The sequence below is a fragment of the Pseudophryne corroboree genome, chromosome 2 (genome assembly GCF_028390025.1).
Source record: "Pseudophryne corroboree isolate aPseCor3 chromosome 2, aPseCor3.hap2, whole genome shotgun sequence".
Classification (NCBI taxonomy): domain Eukaryota; kingdom Metazoa; phylum Chordata; class Amphibia; order Anura; family Myobatrachidae; genus Pseudophryne; species Pseudophryne corroboree.
Window position 1 is genome coordinate 18,943,278 of NC_086445.1, and position 15,813 is coordinate 18,959,090.

Below are 15,813 nucleotides of genomic sequence, written 5' to 3' on the forward strand. Positions count from 1 at the left end.
ACCATAGGGGAGCCGGTTTACACGATGAACGTTCCGCCGTTTATACTGAGACACCGCCTCGGCCCGCTCCCGGTCGGGTAATAACGCGCAATGTATCACACAGCGGGAGCGGCACATCAGGGAGTACAAACATGGCGGCCTCCCGGCTTCACCGGGGTCACACGTCATCCCTGACGGATCGCTGAGTCAGGTGACAGACGCTGTGCCCTCTGATTTGCTGTGGCGGTCGCCGGAAGGCGCGCTCTGATTGGTCGGTGTCTCCCGGAACTCGCAGTCGTGGCGCAAGATGGCTGCGGCGGTGCTGGAGGTAGAAGTGGTGGGAGCCGGAGGAGCCGGGGTCAGGGAGGCGGTGGATGAGGTGAGATGTCACCGGCAGGGAGGACTGGTGGGGCGGAGGCTGATTATACACAGGAAGATACACTGTCCCCCAACCCCCATCATCACTGGGGCCCCGCACCTCCTGCATCCATCACAGGGGCCTCCCCACCCTGACATCTGCCCTGTCCCCAGCGACACTGACAGGACTGCTGTATGCCCCATACACACCCCAGTGACACTGACAGGTCTGCTGTATCCCCCAAACACACCCCAGTGACACTGACAGGGCTGCTGTATCCCCCAAACACACCCCAGTGACACTGACAGGGCTGCTGTACACCCCCCCCCCCCCCCCCCCCCATACACACCCCAGTGACACTGACAGGTCTGCTGTATCCCCCAAACACACCCCAGTGACACTGACAGGACTGCTGTATCCCCCCCCCCATACACACCCCAGTGACACTGACAGGTCTGTTGTATTCCCCCATACACACCCTGCCCCATAACACCCCAGTGACACTGACAGGACTGCTGTACCCCCCCCATACACACCCCAGTGACACTGACAGGTCTGCTGTACCCCCCCTACACACAGCCTGCCCCATCACACCCCAGTAACACTGACAGGTCTGTTGTATCCCCCCCATACACACCCCAGTCACACTGACAGGACTGCTCTAGCCCCCATACACACCCCAATCACACTGACAGGATTGCTGTACCCCCCATACACACACTGCCCCATCACACCCCAGTGACACTGACAGGACTGCTGTACCCCCCATACGCACCCTGCCCCATCACACCCCAGTGACACTGACAGGTCTGCTGTATCCCCCATACACACCCCAGTGACACTGACAGGTCTGCTGTATCCCCCATACACACCCCAGTGACACTGACAGGACTGCTGTAACCCCCATACACACCCCAGTGACACTGACAGAACTGTTGTACCCGCCCATACACACCCCAGTCACACTGACAGGACTGCTGTACCCCCCCCCCCCCATACACACCCTGCCCCATCACACCCCAGTGACACACAACCTGCCCCATCACGTTAGGATCAGCCTTCCCTCCTACAGATTCGGATGCAATTACAGCTGTTGTAGGGGCTGCTGCGCATTAATATATTGCTGTAGAAAGCAGCCGCATGCTGCAGCGATCACTTCCTGACCAAGGCACTGTGTGTGTGTGTGTGTGTGTGTGTGTGTGTGTGTGTGTGTGTGTGTGTGTGTGCAGTCTATATTCTCCCTCGGCTGGCATGGGTTTCCTCACACAATACAATAACATACTGGTAATGCTGATATAAATGTAACCCTATTGTGTATCTGTGGCAGGGAATACGGAGTGTAAGGCACTGATGTGACTGCCTGATATATTCTCTGTAACGCACTGCCGAATAATGACGTTACCATGCAGGGGGGTGATATTTCCTCCCAACGCCTGATGCTGTGGGGAAAATCTTGTCTCTGGGTATCAGCGCTCAGGGGGGAACCTAATCACATTCGCCTCTTAGGTTCATTCTGGTCAGTATGGTTTCTAAGGGTAGTGGGGGAACCCAAGCAAACTCCGGGACAACCTGTAAACTCCATGACCACAAATAGAACTCATGACCTAGGTGCTGTGCGGTAGTAGTACTAACCACTATGCAAGCGTGCTGTAAAAATAAGCGTGCAGCTGTGATAAAGGACCATTAGGGACCAGAACAGTTCCACTTAAGACATTGGTGGATCAGACATTACGGCAGATCTGAGCTTGGTAACTTTCCGCTCCGCAGTCACATGAAATGTGGTATAAACTCCAGGGAAATGAGTTACACGACCGTGTCTCCCTGCACTGGAATCGCACTCCTATGCTGAAAAATGCAGGTATAGTGTTATCGCTATTGATTGGTTGCCCTGTAGTGTGTTCCACAATCGGCAGTACAAGTCTGGGAATGACCTCCGCATGTGACAGCGGGTAATGTGACGGGTCAGGACCTTATCTTACCGGTTACAGTGCGGCATCCTATACATTCTGTCTTCTCTGTCTTGAGTTGGTATTCCCTACTGCCTTTGCTGAAGTGGGGCATAACGTTGTGCCTCGTGCGGCCTGGATATATTAATTTTCACCTCACAGTTCTTCCAGCAGCCGGGCTTGAATGATACCTGGACTCTGGTACACTGCCGGCCATTCCCACTGGTATAAACCACTTGAGACTGCCAGTAATTTGTAGTCTAGGGGTGGATGTATTGGTCTGGATAAATAAGGCATGCACTCCCGTTTCCATGCCACTTGGATATATTTTGTGATATCGTTTTATTTAAGTATACATTTATAGGGGGGAATTCAGTTGATTTTTGAGCCCAGTTTGAGCGCTCAAATGGGTCACGTTTTGTGCATTTTAGCTCACCACCCATGGGGGGCGCAAGTTGAAATGCTGGCTCCGAACTGAGCTACAATTGAATAGCTCCGTTGGGTGCCATCTGCTGGCTGCCAGGGCTAACAACAGTTGAATTCCCCCCATAATGTTTAATGCACATACGTCTCATATAGTCAGTAGGAAATGTATTTTTGTGTTTACACACAGTAGTTCCAGTAATGTTTGCCTATGAATTGGCTGCAGTCTCTCCTCTCTCCCTTGTGCTGCCTGTTCCTGTAGGTTTACTTAGTGCAGTGGTAGAATATACAGGTACGACCAGTATATCAGGAAGGAGCCTCCTCAGTCCCGTATTCCCCCGGGCACACAGGACTGGGGTGTTCTGAGCTGTTTAGTCAGGTTATTCTCCTTCCATTCTGTATATCGTGTGTCCTCTATCTTCCACTCGATGCCCTCTCTCCTCTTGTCGCCAGTGAGGACTTGTATTTAGGCGAATGTAAATATACCATGCCCTATTTACTAACATTCTGTGGAATATGGGGAGAGACCCGCACAGTCTCTGTGTCCGCAGCATACTGCGAGCAGTCTACCCATTGGTCGTAGTGCCGAGATGAGATCTCTCTATTTCCTCCCTAGAAATTGGGAGGTTTTGTTTTTTTATATCATTAATGCCCCAGTTTTTATCTTCTGAACAGATAAAATCCTCCGGTGCTCTAAAGAGAATCTTGGGCAGTGGTCCTCTTGCATAATGAGCTGTAACCTTTCAGGGAATGAATATGACCCTAAACTCCACACGGTTGTGACACCACATTGTATACGTATGATCTGAAGTGACTGCGGTATTGTACGCTGTGTGGCCATCAGAGCGATCATTCTGTAATTAGAGATGGTAGAATTTGTGTCACCGTGGTATATAGGTGCTAGCTGGGATTTGTACACAGAACACACAAGTCTGGTTGGATGCTGAGATGTTATATTCTCTGCATTATGAAAGTGAGCAGCGAGGGGCCTGCTTCTGTAGGTTTCAGCACCGGGCGCTGTCCTCCTGCTGCCTCCTGTGAGGTCACGGACAGACACGGTGTATTCGGATAGTCTCATAATACCCGGAAACCTCCATTGTTTCCCGTACAGCAGCTCTGACCTGGCCGCTCTGTAACTTGGCTGCTGTTCCCCTTAATCCTTTGCACATTCACAGCGTATTAAAGTACACAAGGATTGGAAAGGATTGCCAGGCTCAACGCCTCTTATCTGTTTGCTGTGATCTGTGGAGCTGGGGCGTAAAGTCAGTTCTCTGTAGTCATTGAGACCTAGGTGCGTATATGTGATAGGGTGCGAGTTGTGTGAAGTGGCGCAATATCGGCTGTAGATTTAAAGCGTCAATAGTTTAAAAGGCTTCGCATTTTTAAATTGCCGCTTTAAATCTACAGCCCATATCGCACTGCTTCACACAACTCGCACTCATATCTATCTATCTATCTATCTCTATCTATCTATCTATCCCCGGTGCCCAGTGTAGAGATACTTACCTTTCTCTTGTATCCAGCAGGTGTATCTGTCTGAGCTGGCCCCGGAAGAACGATGGCGGTAAGTGCACTACCTACCAGGAATAGAGACGGGATCCTAGTGTTCATTCTAGCACCCTGCACCTTTCAAATCTTGTGTAGTTCCTCTTTCCTGCCTGGGGTGTCACTCTCTGCTCTGGTCCTTCTCAGCACACTCTGGTCTGTATCACAGCCCTGAGTAACAGATCAGAGTGTGCTAGAAGCACCACAGCAGAGAGCGACACCCCTGGCAGGAAAGAGGAATTGCACGGGTTTTGAAAGGTGCAGGGTGCTAGAATGAACACTAGGATGCCTGGTCTCTCAGCGGCTGTAGTGTCTTAGTTCCTTCTGTTCTCATTACGTCCGTCTGATTTCAGGGTGGAACACGCCCAGATGCACGCCAAGCACAAAGGCCACGAAGCCATGCACGCGGAGATGGTGCTGATCCTCATCGCCACTCTGGTGGTGGCACAACTGCTGCTGGTGCAGTGGAAGCAGAGACATCCGCGCTCCTACAACGTAAGCACTCCACGCCCGCATCTATTGCGTCATCAGCATTGTACTGCTACGTAGACGTACTGCGCTGACCGCTCAGACACCTAAACATGGCTCCATCTATATCAGAGATTTTCAGCCTTTCACAACTTGCGGCACACTAAACAAGATCAAAATATTGCCAAGGCACACTCGCATATAATGGTGATGCATGGTGCAGTTGCGTGTCCTAGGATGTCATGGTGCAGCTTCTCCATAGGTAACACCTGAGCCACATCTGAGAAAGCCACAAGAGCCCAACACTGCCCGGGCCCAAAATTAGAACTGGCTCTGCAACCACTAAACCCACCAGTATTGATCGTTCCAGGGCCTCCGTAGCGGAAAACACTGATGGCCTGGCTCTGCTTCTATGGCAGCACACCTGGAGACTGCTCAGGGCACGCTAGTGTGTCACGGCACAGTGGTTGAAAAACACTGATGTAGACCTTCATCACCCCTGTCACAGGAACTGCTAAAGGGCCCCAACTGTGTTATCTAGAGAACCACTCGGGTCTCGTTAGACTGGTGCCCCTGCTGTGCGATGACAAGTGTCACAGTACCACTGCTTTCTTGATACTGAGCGCCCAGACATCAGATGTGCAGTGAGATTGGGCAGAGGGGCTGTGACACTCGGGAAACATCCGTAATGTGAGCGGAATAGAGATCAGTGGAACGAGGGTAAAATTAATTGAGTAATATTAATTAGTAAAGAAGTAGCACTAAGGAGGGAATTCAAATGTTTGAAAAGTCAGTTGGGAGTCTGTTTTTTCTTATCTAATAGACAGACACCAAACCGACTTTTCAAACATTTGAATTTCCCCCTGTGAGTCTTTATGGTGTCCCTGATAGGCTGTAATAAGCACGTCGGTTACATGAGCCATGCAGCTGTAGAATGACTAGGGACAGAGCCCATTAGCGATGATGCTCCACTGTGCATAGATCTGGGTATTACGGTGTCCCTGATAGGCTGTAATAACATGTTGGTTACATGAGCCATGCAGCTGTAGAATGACTAGGGACAGAGCCCATTAGCGATGATGCTCCACTGTGCACAGATCCGGATATTACGGTGTCCCTGATAGGCTGTAATAAGCACGTCTGTTACATGAGCCATGCAGCTGTAGAATGACTATTAGGGACAGAGCCCATTAGCGATGATGCTCCACTGTGCATAGATCCGGGTATTACGGTGTCCCTGATAGGCTGTAATAAGCACGTCTGTTACATGAGCCATGCAGCTGTAGAATGACTATTAGGGACAGAGCCCATTAGCGATGATGCTCCACTGTGCATAGATCCGGGTATTACGGTGTCCCTGATAGGCTGTAATAACATGCTGGTTACATGATCCATGCAGCTGTACAATGACTATTAGGGACAGAGCCCATTTGCGGTGAGGTTCCACTGTGCACAGATCCGGGTATTACAGGGTAACCTCAGATAGTCCGGTGAGACGTTCCTTATTTGTGCTCACGTTTCCGTGGGAAGCAGGAAAAGAGAAGTAAAGCCTTTCTACCCGGACATCGCTCCGTCTGATATCGTGCAGAGCCTCGCAGCTCATTGCGTCTACCCATCAGAGTGCAGCGGTTACAGAGCTCAGGATTGTGAGGGAGATCCAGGGAAAGTGTGTTCTGGGTGTCTGGGTCTAGTCTCTCCTGGCTCCCTTACTGTTGGAGTGCTGTCCTGAGACACGCCTCTATTAGAGAGGGGAGATGACGTCCATTGGGAAACAAGCTAATTAGAGCCTGAAACAGAAGGACGTTCCGGCATATAAAGGAGAGACTGGAATAGTGAGAGCAGGAGCAATGCCCGGTAACCCTCTCTTCTGTTCCTGCAGATGGTGACTCTGTTCCAGATGTGGATCGTTCCTGTGTACTTCACGGTGAAGCTGCACTGGTGGCGGTTCCTGGGGATCTGGGTGCTCTTCTCGCTGGTCACCGCCTTTATTACCTTTAGGGCTACTCGGAAGCCGCTGGAACAGACCACCCCCAGGTGAGTGCTACAGGGTCTCTTCAGATCACTTGTTCGTGCAAGGTAGTGGGCAAACATACATATAAAGTCCATTAATAGGGTGTTGGGCAAACGTGCCACCTGTATGCACCGTGGCATTGTGCCGGCTAATGAGGCGGGACCGGCGCTCGTCTGTCACCTGACTGATGCTGGAAAATGCGGACATCCGTCATATATGCTGGGTTTGGTTGAGATTCGGTGACACCTATAACTCATGACACTTGTTCCTCTGACAATTGGGCGACCGCACGGGCTCTATGGGTAGGGCATTGTCATTTTGGAAGTTGCCCTTCTCGGGATAGAGCTGCCCCAGCCTGGGGGTGGGGATGTCACTATGTACTATTGGGTTTTCTCTTTGTAATTGCCCTTGCCTTCTAAGGAAATAACTCACTGTGTCAGGAACACAGGAACATTCCCCTTACCCTATGGAACATCAGGCACCACTGCTGGAATCGTAATCCGTGCTGTAGATCTCCTTAGTCCTACACTCCTCTGTGCCCTTTCTGCACTGGTCCCTGTATGCACCACTGACCTCTGAGACGTGCCTTGCAGGGAGTGATGAGCGGCTTATAACCTGTGCCTGACTATTAATATCCGGCTCTGTGCAGGCTGCTTTCATCATAGCGGCTGCTCGCGCCAGAAGTTGGAAATGAGAGGTTTGATTAGGATCAGTTGCTCTTACAATTACTGCACGGATGCCACGTTCCTGGAGTATGTGCTTATATCCAATCCTGCCCCTTATCCTATGCTAGGCTTCCCAGTCTGTCGCGCTGGAGATTGCGGTGTCTGCGTTCCCTGCGGACGGCGCCATGGACACAGTTTGTTTGTGAGACATCAGCGAGCTGACGCGACCACTCATTACTGTCACCCGTGCAACCATGATTACAGGAACCCAGGACAAGACCCTGACTGTACTGGGATGTTGTCTGACACACAAGCAGAGACTTGGTGCCCCGCGTTGACCCGGGTGTTCCCGTTTATTTGTACACGTCCTGCATTGAGGGTTGTGTGTTGGGACAGCGGGTACACAGCGCAGTGATAGTGGTGACGGTAGCAGAGGAATGTGTGTGTGTGTGTAATGTCCGTGTCTCCGCAGGCTGGTGTATAAATGGTTCCTCTTGCTGTACAAAATGAGCTACGCCACCGGCATCGTGGGATACATCGCTGTTATGTTCACGCTGTTTGGGCTGAATTTATTGTTCCGGTAAGTTACAACCTGTAATTAACTCACACATACATATTGTTATAATCTGGATAACTCTCATGTACACGTTATACGCCGGATAACGCTCATGTACACATTATACGCCGGATAACTTTCATGTACACGTTATACGCCGGATACCTCTCATGTACACGTTATACGCTGGATAACTCTCATGTACACAATATACGCCGGGTAACTCTCGTGTACACGTTATTATATGCCGGATAACTCTGGTGTACACGTTATTATATGCCGGACAACTCTGGTGTACACGTTATTATATGCCGGGTAACTCTCGTGTACACGTTATTATATGCCGGATAACTCTGGTGTACACGTTATTATATGCCGGACAACTCTGGTGTACACGTTATTATATGCCGGATAACTCTGGTGTACACGTTATTATATGCCGGATAACTCTGGTGTACACGTTATTATATGCCGGATAACTCTGGTGTACACGTTATTATATGCCGGATAACTCTGGTGTACACGTTATTATTAGTGATGAGCGGATTCGGTTTTACTCGGTTCGCAAAACTGAATCTTATTGGCTAGCCAAAACATGTGACATCAGTGAGCCAATAAGATTCGGTTTTGAGAACCGAGTAAAACCGAATCCGCTCATCACTAGTTATTATATGCCGGATAACTCTGGTGTACACGTTATTATATGCCGGATAAGTCACATAAAGACATTATACACTTAATAACTCACATGTGCACATTATGCGTTGTTTAAGTCTCATGTACATATTATACGCTGGATAACTCGCGTTCTCATTAGATGCTGGATAACTTATACGCTCCGCACTCCTCGTGATGCTTTAGATAAAGGGATCTATAAATACGACCTCCTTTACTTACCAGTGGCCTCACTGCTGTATACAGACTAAGGATAGACAAATGCTCCTATAGCACAGGAGCCTCATATTAACGCAACACTATAACTTCCATAGATGTCTGTAGAATGTCCCCTTTCCTTTGTAGGAATACAGGGCACTGAGCAGGTGGCGCTGCAGGTGGAGCACTGAGCAGGTGGCGCTGCAGGTGGAGCACTGAGCAGGTGGCGCTGCAGGTGGAGCACTGAGCAGGTGGCGCTGCAGGTGGAGCACTGAGCAGGTGGCGCTGCAGGTGGAGCACTGAGCAGGTGGCGCTGGAGGTGGAGAGCCGCCCCCGTGCTGCACATAGGTGCTGTAATGTGGAAAGCAGATTAGGAATGACAGATCGTTAGACACTGGACTATGACACCCACAGCTGCTGTCTTACAGTTGGATGAATCAGAATATAATGTGTGTGGCCAGGGGAAATAGGAGGAATCTTTAATTTGCTACAGCTGTATTACGCCCATGTCTCCAGCAGATGCCGCCCATCACTATTAACGAAGCAGCAATTGCTGGAAGGGTCAGTGTCTATTCACATAAAGTAGTTTATGAGCCTCACATATATAGTGTATTATTATCACTGATGAGAAGCCAGAAAGTGTCCACAGTGCATGCGCCCATATTACCCTATCATGTGACCATGACATCACCTCTTCCTCACAGAATAAAGCCAGAAGACGCCATGGACTTCGGCATCTCCCTTCTCTTCTACGGACTGTATTATGGAGTGCTCGGGCGGGACTTTGCGGAGATGTGCGCTGATTACATGGCGTCCACGATAGGTGTAAGTACGTTTCCTCATACACGGCAGGCAGCTGTGACGGAACGTGTTCTGTATGTGGCGCAGGTGGCGGCTTCTGCGTACTGCCGTGATTGTGTCTCGCTACGTACTGCCTCTGTGAAACAAAAGTGAAATCCCAAACTTGTATCTGTGGGCGTATTTGTGTGTGTGTGTGTGTACATATGGGCTCTCATAAGACACAGAGGGGGGGATTCAATTGTTTATGCATGCCTGATCTCCTGTCTAAAGTGGGCGCTATTCAATTGTTTTTTCTTATCTCGCCAATCGCACCCAGAAGTGCCAGGTTTACCCGCATAAAACTGCTAAACACGACTAAAGTTCTGGGAGTGACACAAAAAGTGCCGTCAGAAGGGTCACTTTTTTGCACATATCTTCTTGCCAGCACAAGGGGCTGCGAGAAGAAATGTCTGCGCCGATGGCTGTGCCCAATCAAAGCAACAATGGAATTGCTTTGTCAGGTGTCAGCTGGCACAAGAAACAATTGATCCCCCCCCCCCCCATTGAATATCATTTTGCAGTGAGAAGTGGACGCTGCAGCTGAACTAATATTACTGTATTAGAAGCAGCAGTAATAGCTCTGTATGTAAATGTCTATTAGAAGCAGACACCCCCTGCTTCAGTAGTGATCAGAGCTCAGTCATCGGATCGCTCAGTCACCATCGGTCAGCCTGCAGTACCATCCGTGTGGTTGTCCCCATCCGTGTAAGAGGTCAGGAGATCCTGGATTCTTCCCTCCCCTGTTTCCGCAAACTGAGGCCGTCGCCATCAGACTGTCAATCACTGATGCAAAAGTACCGGACCCGAATGAGGGCACAGTGAGCGGGTGTGATGCTACACTTGTAGTAAAGCACAGCGATCACCTACTCTGCAGCATGTGGGGCACTTGGGCTGGATGCAGGGTGCTGTACGAGCGATAGTGAAGGTATACAAGATCCAGAAACCATACTCTACAGCAGTGGTTCTCAAACTCGGTCCTCAGGACCCCACACGGTTCACGTTTTCCATGTCACCCAGCAGCTGCACTGTGTATCACCAACTGGCACATTTTAAAAATCTACAGGTGACCTGCAAAACATGGACCGTGTGGGGTCCTGAGGACTGAGTTTGAGAACCTGTGCTCTACAGGATATAACACTGACTGAATACCACAGTAATGACCCTCTCCTCCCGCCCCCCTCTGGCCCCTTCAGACAACTTTCACTGTCCCCTTCTCCCTGACACGTGTGACCTCTCCTGCAGAGGCTTGTATGTACTGCTGCAGAGACACGTTTCACGCCGTGGCGGGAGGGAATAGGAACAGATGAATTGGAATCAGTAATATAAAATCTCTCTACTCAGTTTTACAGTGCGTCCGGCATGCCCACAAAGCATCTCTCCGACAGCGTGTGCGCCGTGTGCGGACAGCCCATCTTCGTGGATGTCAATGAGGAGGGAATCATAGAAAACACCTACAGGCTGTCCTGCAACCATGTGTATCCTTATCGCGCTCTATACAAGCAGTGCGCGCATTGTATTGCCGTTTAGTCACATGGCGCTGGCACATCCGCCCCTGCACCATGGGGCTCACAGTTTATATTCCCTGCCGCACACACAGTCATGCTACTATTGTCAGCAGCCAATTCACTTACAGGCACGTGTATAACTAGGGGCACCCCATGCAAACACTAGGGGACACATACAAACTCCACACACAAGGGGAGCGGCTTCAGGAAGTCATGTTCAAAATGACATATCCCAATGGGGAGAATAATGGAAGAAGGTTGCCAGGGCGGGTAATGGGTTATAGCCTGGGGTAAGATTTCGGGGCTGCGGTCCCTGTGACACATTTGCTATGAGTGTTCCCAGAAGCTATAGCGTTTTTGCCTATATGATGCCACATTCCTGGCGTTTCACTGTAACATTTATTTCGGTGGGGGAAGGAAGGAATCCTCATCTGTGTAAGTTGGCTTGGACATTAAAGCTCCGTGTCCAGGCATGTGGCAGGTGTCACTCGCTTCCTGCCTATAGAATAATCTATACATTGTCCTTCCATCCAGTACACCGGCCTTCTGCGTTTACCAATCAGACCTTTCTGTAGATATTTGCCTTAACAGCTTTCCTCCGCAGTTTCCATGAGTTCTGTATCCGAGGATGGTGCATTGTCGGGAAGAAGCAGACGTGTCCGTACTGCAAGGAGAAAGTAGACCTGAAGAGGATGTTCAGCAACCCGTATCCTAATGACGTTTTAGCAGTTATCTCCTCCTATATGTGATGCACCCTGTACAGATCTTCCCTTTGTGCTGTGTTTCACTGGGATGGGAACCTTAGATCATTCATAGGGTTGGTCCAAACCGTAGCCAATTAGAGCATTCACACAGCTAGACCAACCTGTAGCCAATCAGAGCATTAGAACAGTCATGGGACTAGAACTACCCATAGCCAATCAGCATTAGAGCAGTCATGGGACTAAAACTACCCATAGCCAATCAGCATTAGAGCAGTCATGGGACTAGAGCTATCCATAGCCAATCAGCATTAGAGCAGTCATGGGACTAGAGCTATCCATAGCCAATCAGCATTAGAGCAGTCATGGGACTAGAACTACCCATAGCCAGTCAGCATTAGAGCAGTCATGGGACTAGAACTACCCATAGCCAGTCAGCATTAGAGTAGTTAAGGGACTAAATCAGCATTAGAGCAGTCATGGAACTAGAACTACCCATAGCCAATCAGCATTAGAACAGTCATGGGACTAGAACTACCAATAGCCAATCAGAGCATTAGAACAAGCATGGGAATACATCAAGCTGTAGGCAATCGGCATTAGAACAAGCATGGGACTACATCAGCCTGTAGCGAATCAAAGCATTAGAACAAGCATGAGACGACATCAACCTGTAACCAATCAGAGCATTAGAACAAGCATGGGACGACATCAGCCTGTAGAGAATCAGAGCATCAGAACAAGCATGGGACTACATCAGCCTGTAGCGAATCAAAGCATTAGAACAAGCATGGGACTACATCAACCTGTAGCCAATCGGAGCATTAGAACAAGCATGGGACTACATCAACCTGTAACCAATCAGAGCATTAGAACAAGCATGGGACTACATCAGCCTGTAGCGAATCAGAGCATTAGAACAAGCATGGGACTACATCAACCTGTAGTGAATCAGAGCATTAGAACAAGCATGGGACTACATCAACCTGTAGCCAATCAGAGCATTAGAACAAGCATGGGACTACATCAACCTGTAGGCAGAGTATTAGAACAAGCATGGGACTACATCAGCCTGTAGCGAATCAGAGCATTAGAACAAGCATGGGACTACATCAACCTGTAGTGAATCAGAGCATTAGAACAAGCATGGGACTACATCAATCTGTAGGAGAGTATTAGAACACTGACAGAACGTAGGTTTAGTTATAAATGTTGCTGCTCTCCAATTGTGTGAAGCAAATCTAGATGTTTCAGATCCTGCTTATGTACCGTGGTGGGAATTTCCAGTTGGGTGCTATGGAGGTGTGAGGAACTCCGATTTGGTTTCATAGTGGTGTCCTAGCAAAAGCGCTTTGATAATTCAGAAGAATATAATAAGGTGGGGATCTGCACTGGTAAGGAGGTGGCAAAGTATAGTGATAGCGGCACTGACAGGGAAGTGGCATTGGGGAGGTGTGCCCAGAAGAGATCTGGGTAAAGTGCTTAGAGAGCTGAACTTACGGGGTGACGTGGGAAGAGTGCAGAGTCAGGTGCACTGATGGCGGGGTGGCATGGGGAGAGTGTAGAGACAGCTGCACTGACAAGGGGGTGACGTGGGGAGAATGCAGAGACGCTGCTAGGAGGCGTGGGGAAAGCACCGGTGGGTGGTGTGGGGAAAGTTCAGAGACCACTGGGGGTGGCGTGTGGAGAGAGCAGAGAGACCACTGCACTGACAAGGGGGTGACGTTGGGAGAATGCAGAGATGCTGCTAGGAGGCGTGGGGGAAAGCACCGGTGGGTGGTGTGGGGAAAGTTCAGAGACCACTGGGGGTGGCGTGTGGAGAGAGCAGAGAGACCACTGCACTGACAAGGGGGTGGCATGGAGAGAACACAATAAGGTAAAAAATCTTGCTAAGTCTGCCCCTGGGACATAAGTGAACTGTCGACTTCCCTTCAACATAATTTCTATTTTGAGGTCTTGGTTGTGTTTTATGAAATTCTTAACTTACCCCATCCAGCTGGGAGAGGCCGCATGTCATGTATGGGCAGCTTCTGGATTGGCTACGGTACCTTGTTGCATGGCAGCCCGTTATCATTGGACTTGTACAAGGGATCAACTATTGTTTGGGGCTTGAATGAGGTCCCCTCCCAAATCCTGAGAAGGTCCAGGCTCCCGTACCACCCAGAGGAAGAGGAAAGGCAGCTCAAGTCAGTGGACACCTTCTCTGGAGTTTTGCTATTGGAATCTGGAGCTGCTTGGGCTCTCTCCTCCAAAGTGTTATCAGCAACCTTCACTGGAGAATTTTTGTTGTATTATTTATTACAACATTGTCTATAATAATATTTTTTTTTTCCATTTTTGGCACTACATGCATTTGTGTATTTTTAGTTTTTATCTCTAGTGCTGAAATGCGTTAGCCTTCCAGCACCAAAGGCTCATTAGGTGTCTCCTACACTCCCAAAGACCTGAGAAGAGGGGTCACATACAGCAAGTCACTTGTTGACCAAGCGCTTGTTAAATCGTTGTAATACCCAGAGTATCGGACACAGAAGATGCAGCTGCGCGTTTCGCTTTTGCACATCGGAGTTGGATTTATGCTGTCTGTTGTACATGGAGTTATGTGTCTTTGTTTCCGTTGCGAGCATATAGTGCTATATCTGGGTCCGTGGAACGGCCTTACTTGCTGCTCTATGTACCAGTTTCCTATATTTGGGGAATTATAAGGTTTGCCAAGGACCAACCTAACTTTATCATCAGGGAAGTGGTCACAGGCAGGTTTTGCCTTTTTTTAATTGTCCTGATATGGTTTAACTTTTACCACGTTTATTTTAATAACCAAGAGACTGCAGAGGGTCTGACTCCTCATTTTCTACAGCGCTGTGTATGCAGCTAACATTTGCACATCTTGGCCCCCTTTGTAGTAATGTGCTCTGTGGACAAGATACATAAGATTTACCACTTAATAAACCACTCCCAATTTTCCTGGCCTTGTCCATAGTGCAGTGCACAGAGCTCTGATAGAGAAGATGGCAGAAACGTGCGTTTTACAGTGGAGGTGGCAGAAACGTGCGTTTTACAGTGGAGGTGGCAGAAACGTACGTTTGTAAGTTCAGTAAGGAACCTTCCATGTTGCTTCACTTCATACTGATTGGACTTGCTGGGGCCTAGTTCAGACCGGTGCCTCATTAATGGCAATGGATAATGCATTTATCACCTCTCTAACTAAGGTTGCGAATGCAGATTTTTCATTGGCCCCAGGTACAGGTTTTTGGTTTCCTTTATAAAATGTAAATTTTTGTTATTCCCACCTATGCACCTTTTTAATTTATTCCTCCAGTGTGTACAGAACAAGCTAGATGGAAACTGAGGAAGTTATGTAGCGTAACAATGGTCCTAGCAGACCCTGTTATTGTGTCCGTCATCCGGTCTCTTAGACAGTGTTAGGTTCTGGAGGTTCTTTCAGTGTTTCATCGCCTGGGATTATCAGAACGCCATTGTGTCATCTACAGGAGGACAAATGTGAAGTCACTTATTTATGTTTAGCTTCCGTGCGTGAAGGTTCAGGTATTTATACTGCATTTACGGCACCATAACAGAGATGTTTCCAGCTGTAAAGTGAACGCAGAAGTAATCCTGCACCCGTGTGCGGTTGTCTCCACGCCACGCAGAAGGCCTCAAGAAAATAAAACCTGTAATAAAATTCTTTGGGTACTGATGGTTTCCAGTCCTGTGTCTCTCGTGTCCTTTCTTGTCACCTGCTGAGATATTCTCCTAGAAATGCTCGTGTGGCCTCATGTCTGCAAGCAGAACACAATACATTTTGTAATGTAGGCAAAAAGGTCACTGTACTACATATAATTGACCCCCTATTCAGAGGAAGGCATTTCCAGGAAATGCAGTTCACACAGGAGCAAGTTACTACTTTCCCCCGGATGGGGCGTTCTCTTACATGCATATGGTTTCA

At 49.0% G+C, this 15,813-nt stretch overlaps 1 protein-coding gene across 2 annotated transcripts; it reads left to right on the forward strand.

Annotated features, from left to right (window-relative positions):
- Nucleotides 1-146: 146 nt before the first annotated feature.
- On the forward strand, nucleotides 147-15,573 carry RNF121 (ring finger protein 121). Of its 2 annotated transcripts, none has more exons than XM_063950879.1 (9): nucleotides 147-358; nucleotides 4,230-4,270; nucleotides 4,605-4,746; nucleotides 6,599-6,753; nucleotides 7,868-7,975; nucleotides 9,529-9,649; nucleotides 11,006-11,139; nucleotides 11,774-11,875; nucleotides 13,867-15,573. In XM_063950879.1, exons 1-9 carry the CDS (start codon nucleotides 287-289, stop codon nucleotides 13,985-13,987), a joined length of 996 nt encoding a protein of 331 aa, XP_063806949.1. In that variant the 5' UTR covers nucleotides 147-286; the 3' UTR covers nucleotides 13,988-15,573. The 2 variants fall into 2 exon arrangements, with proteins under 2 accessions (XP_063806949.1, XP_063806950.1); XM_063950880.1 differs by having other exon boundaries at nucleotides 4,233-4,270.
- Nucleotides 15,574-15,813: the final 240 nt, after the last annotated feature.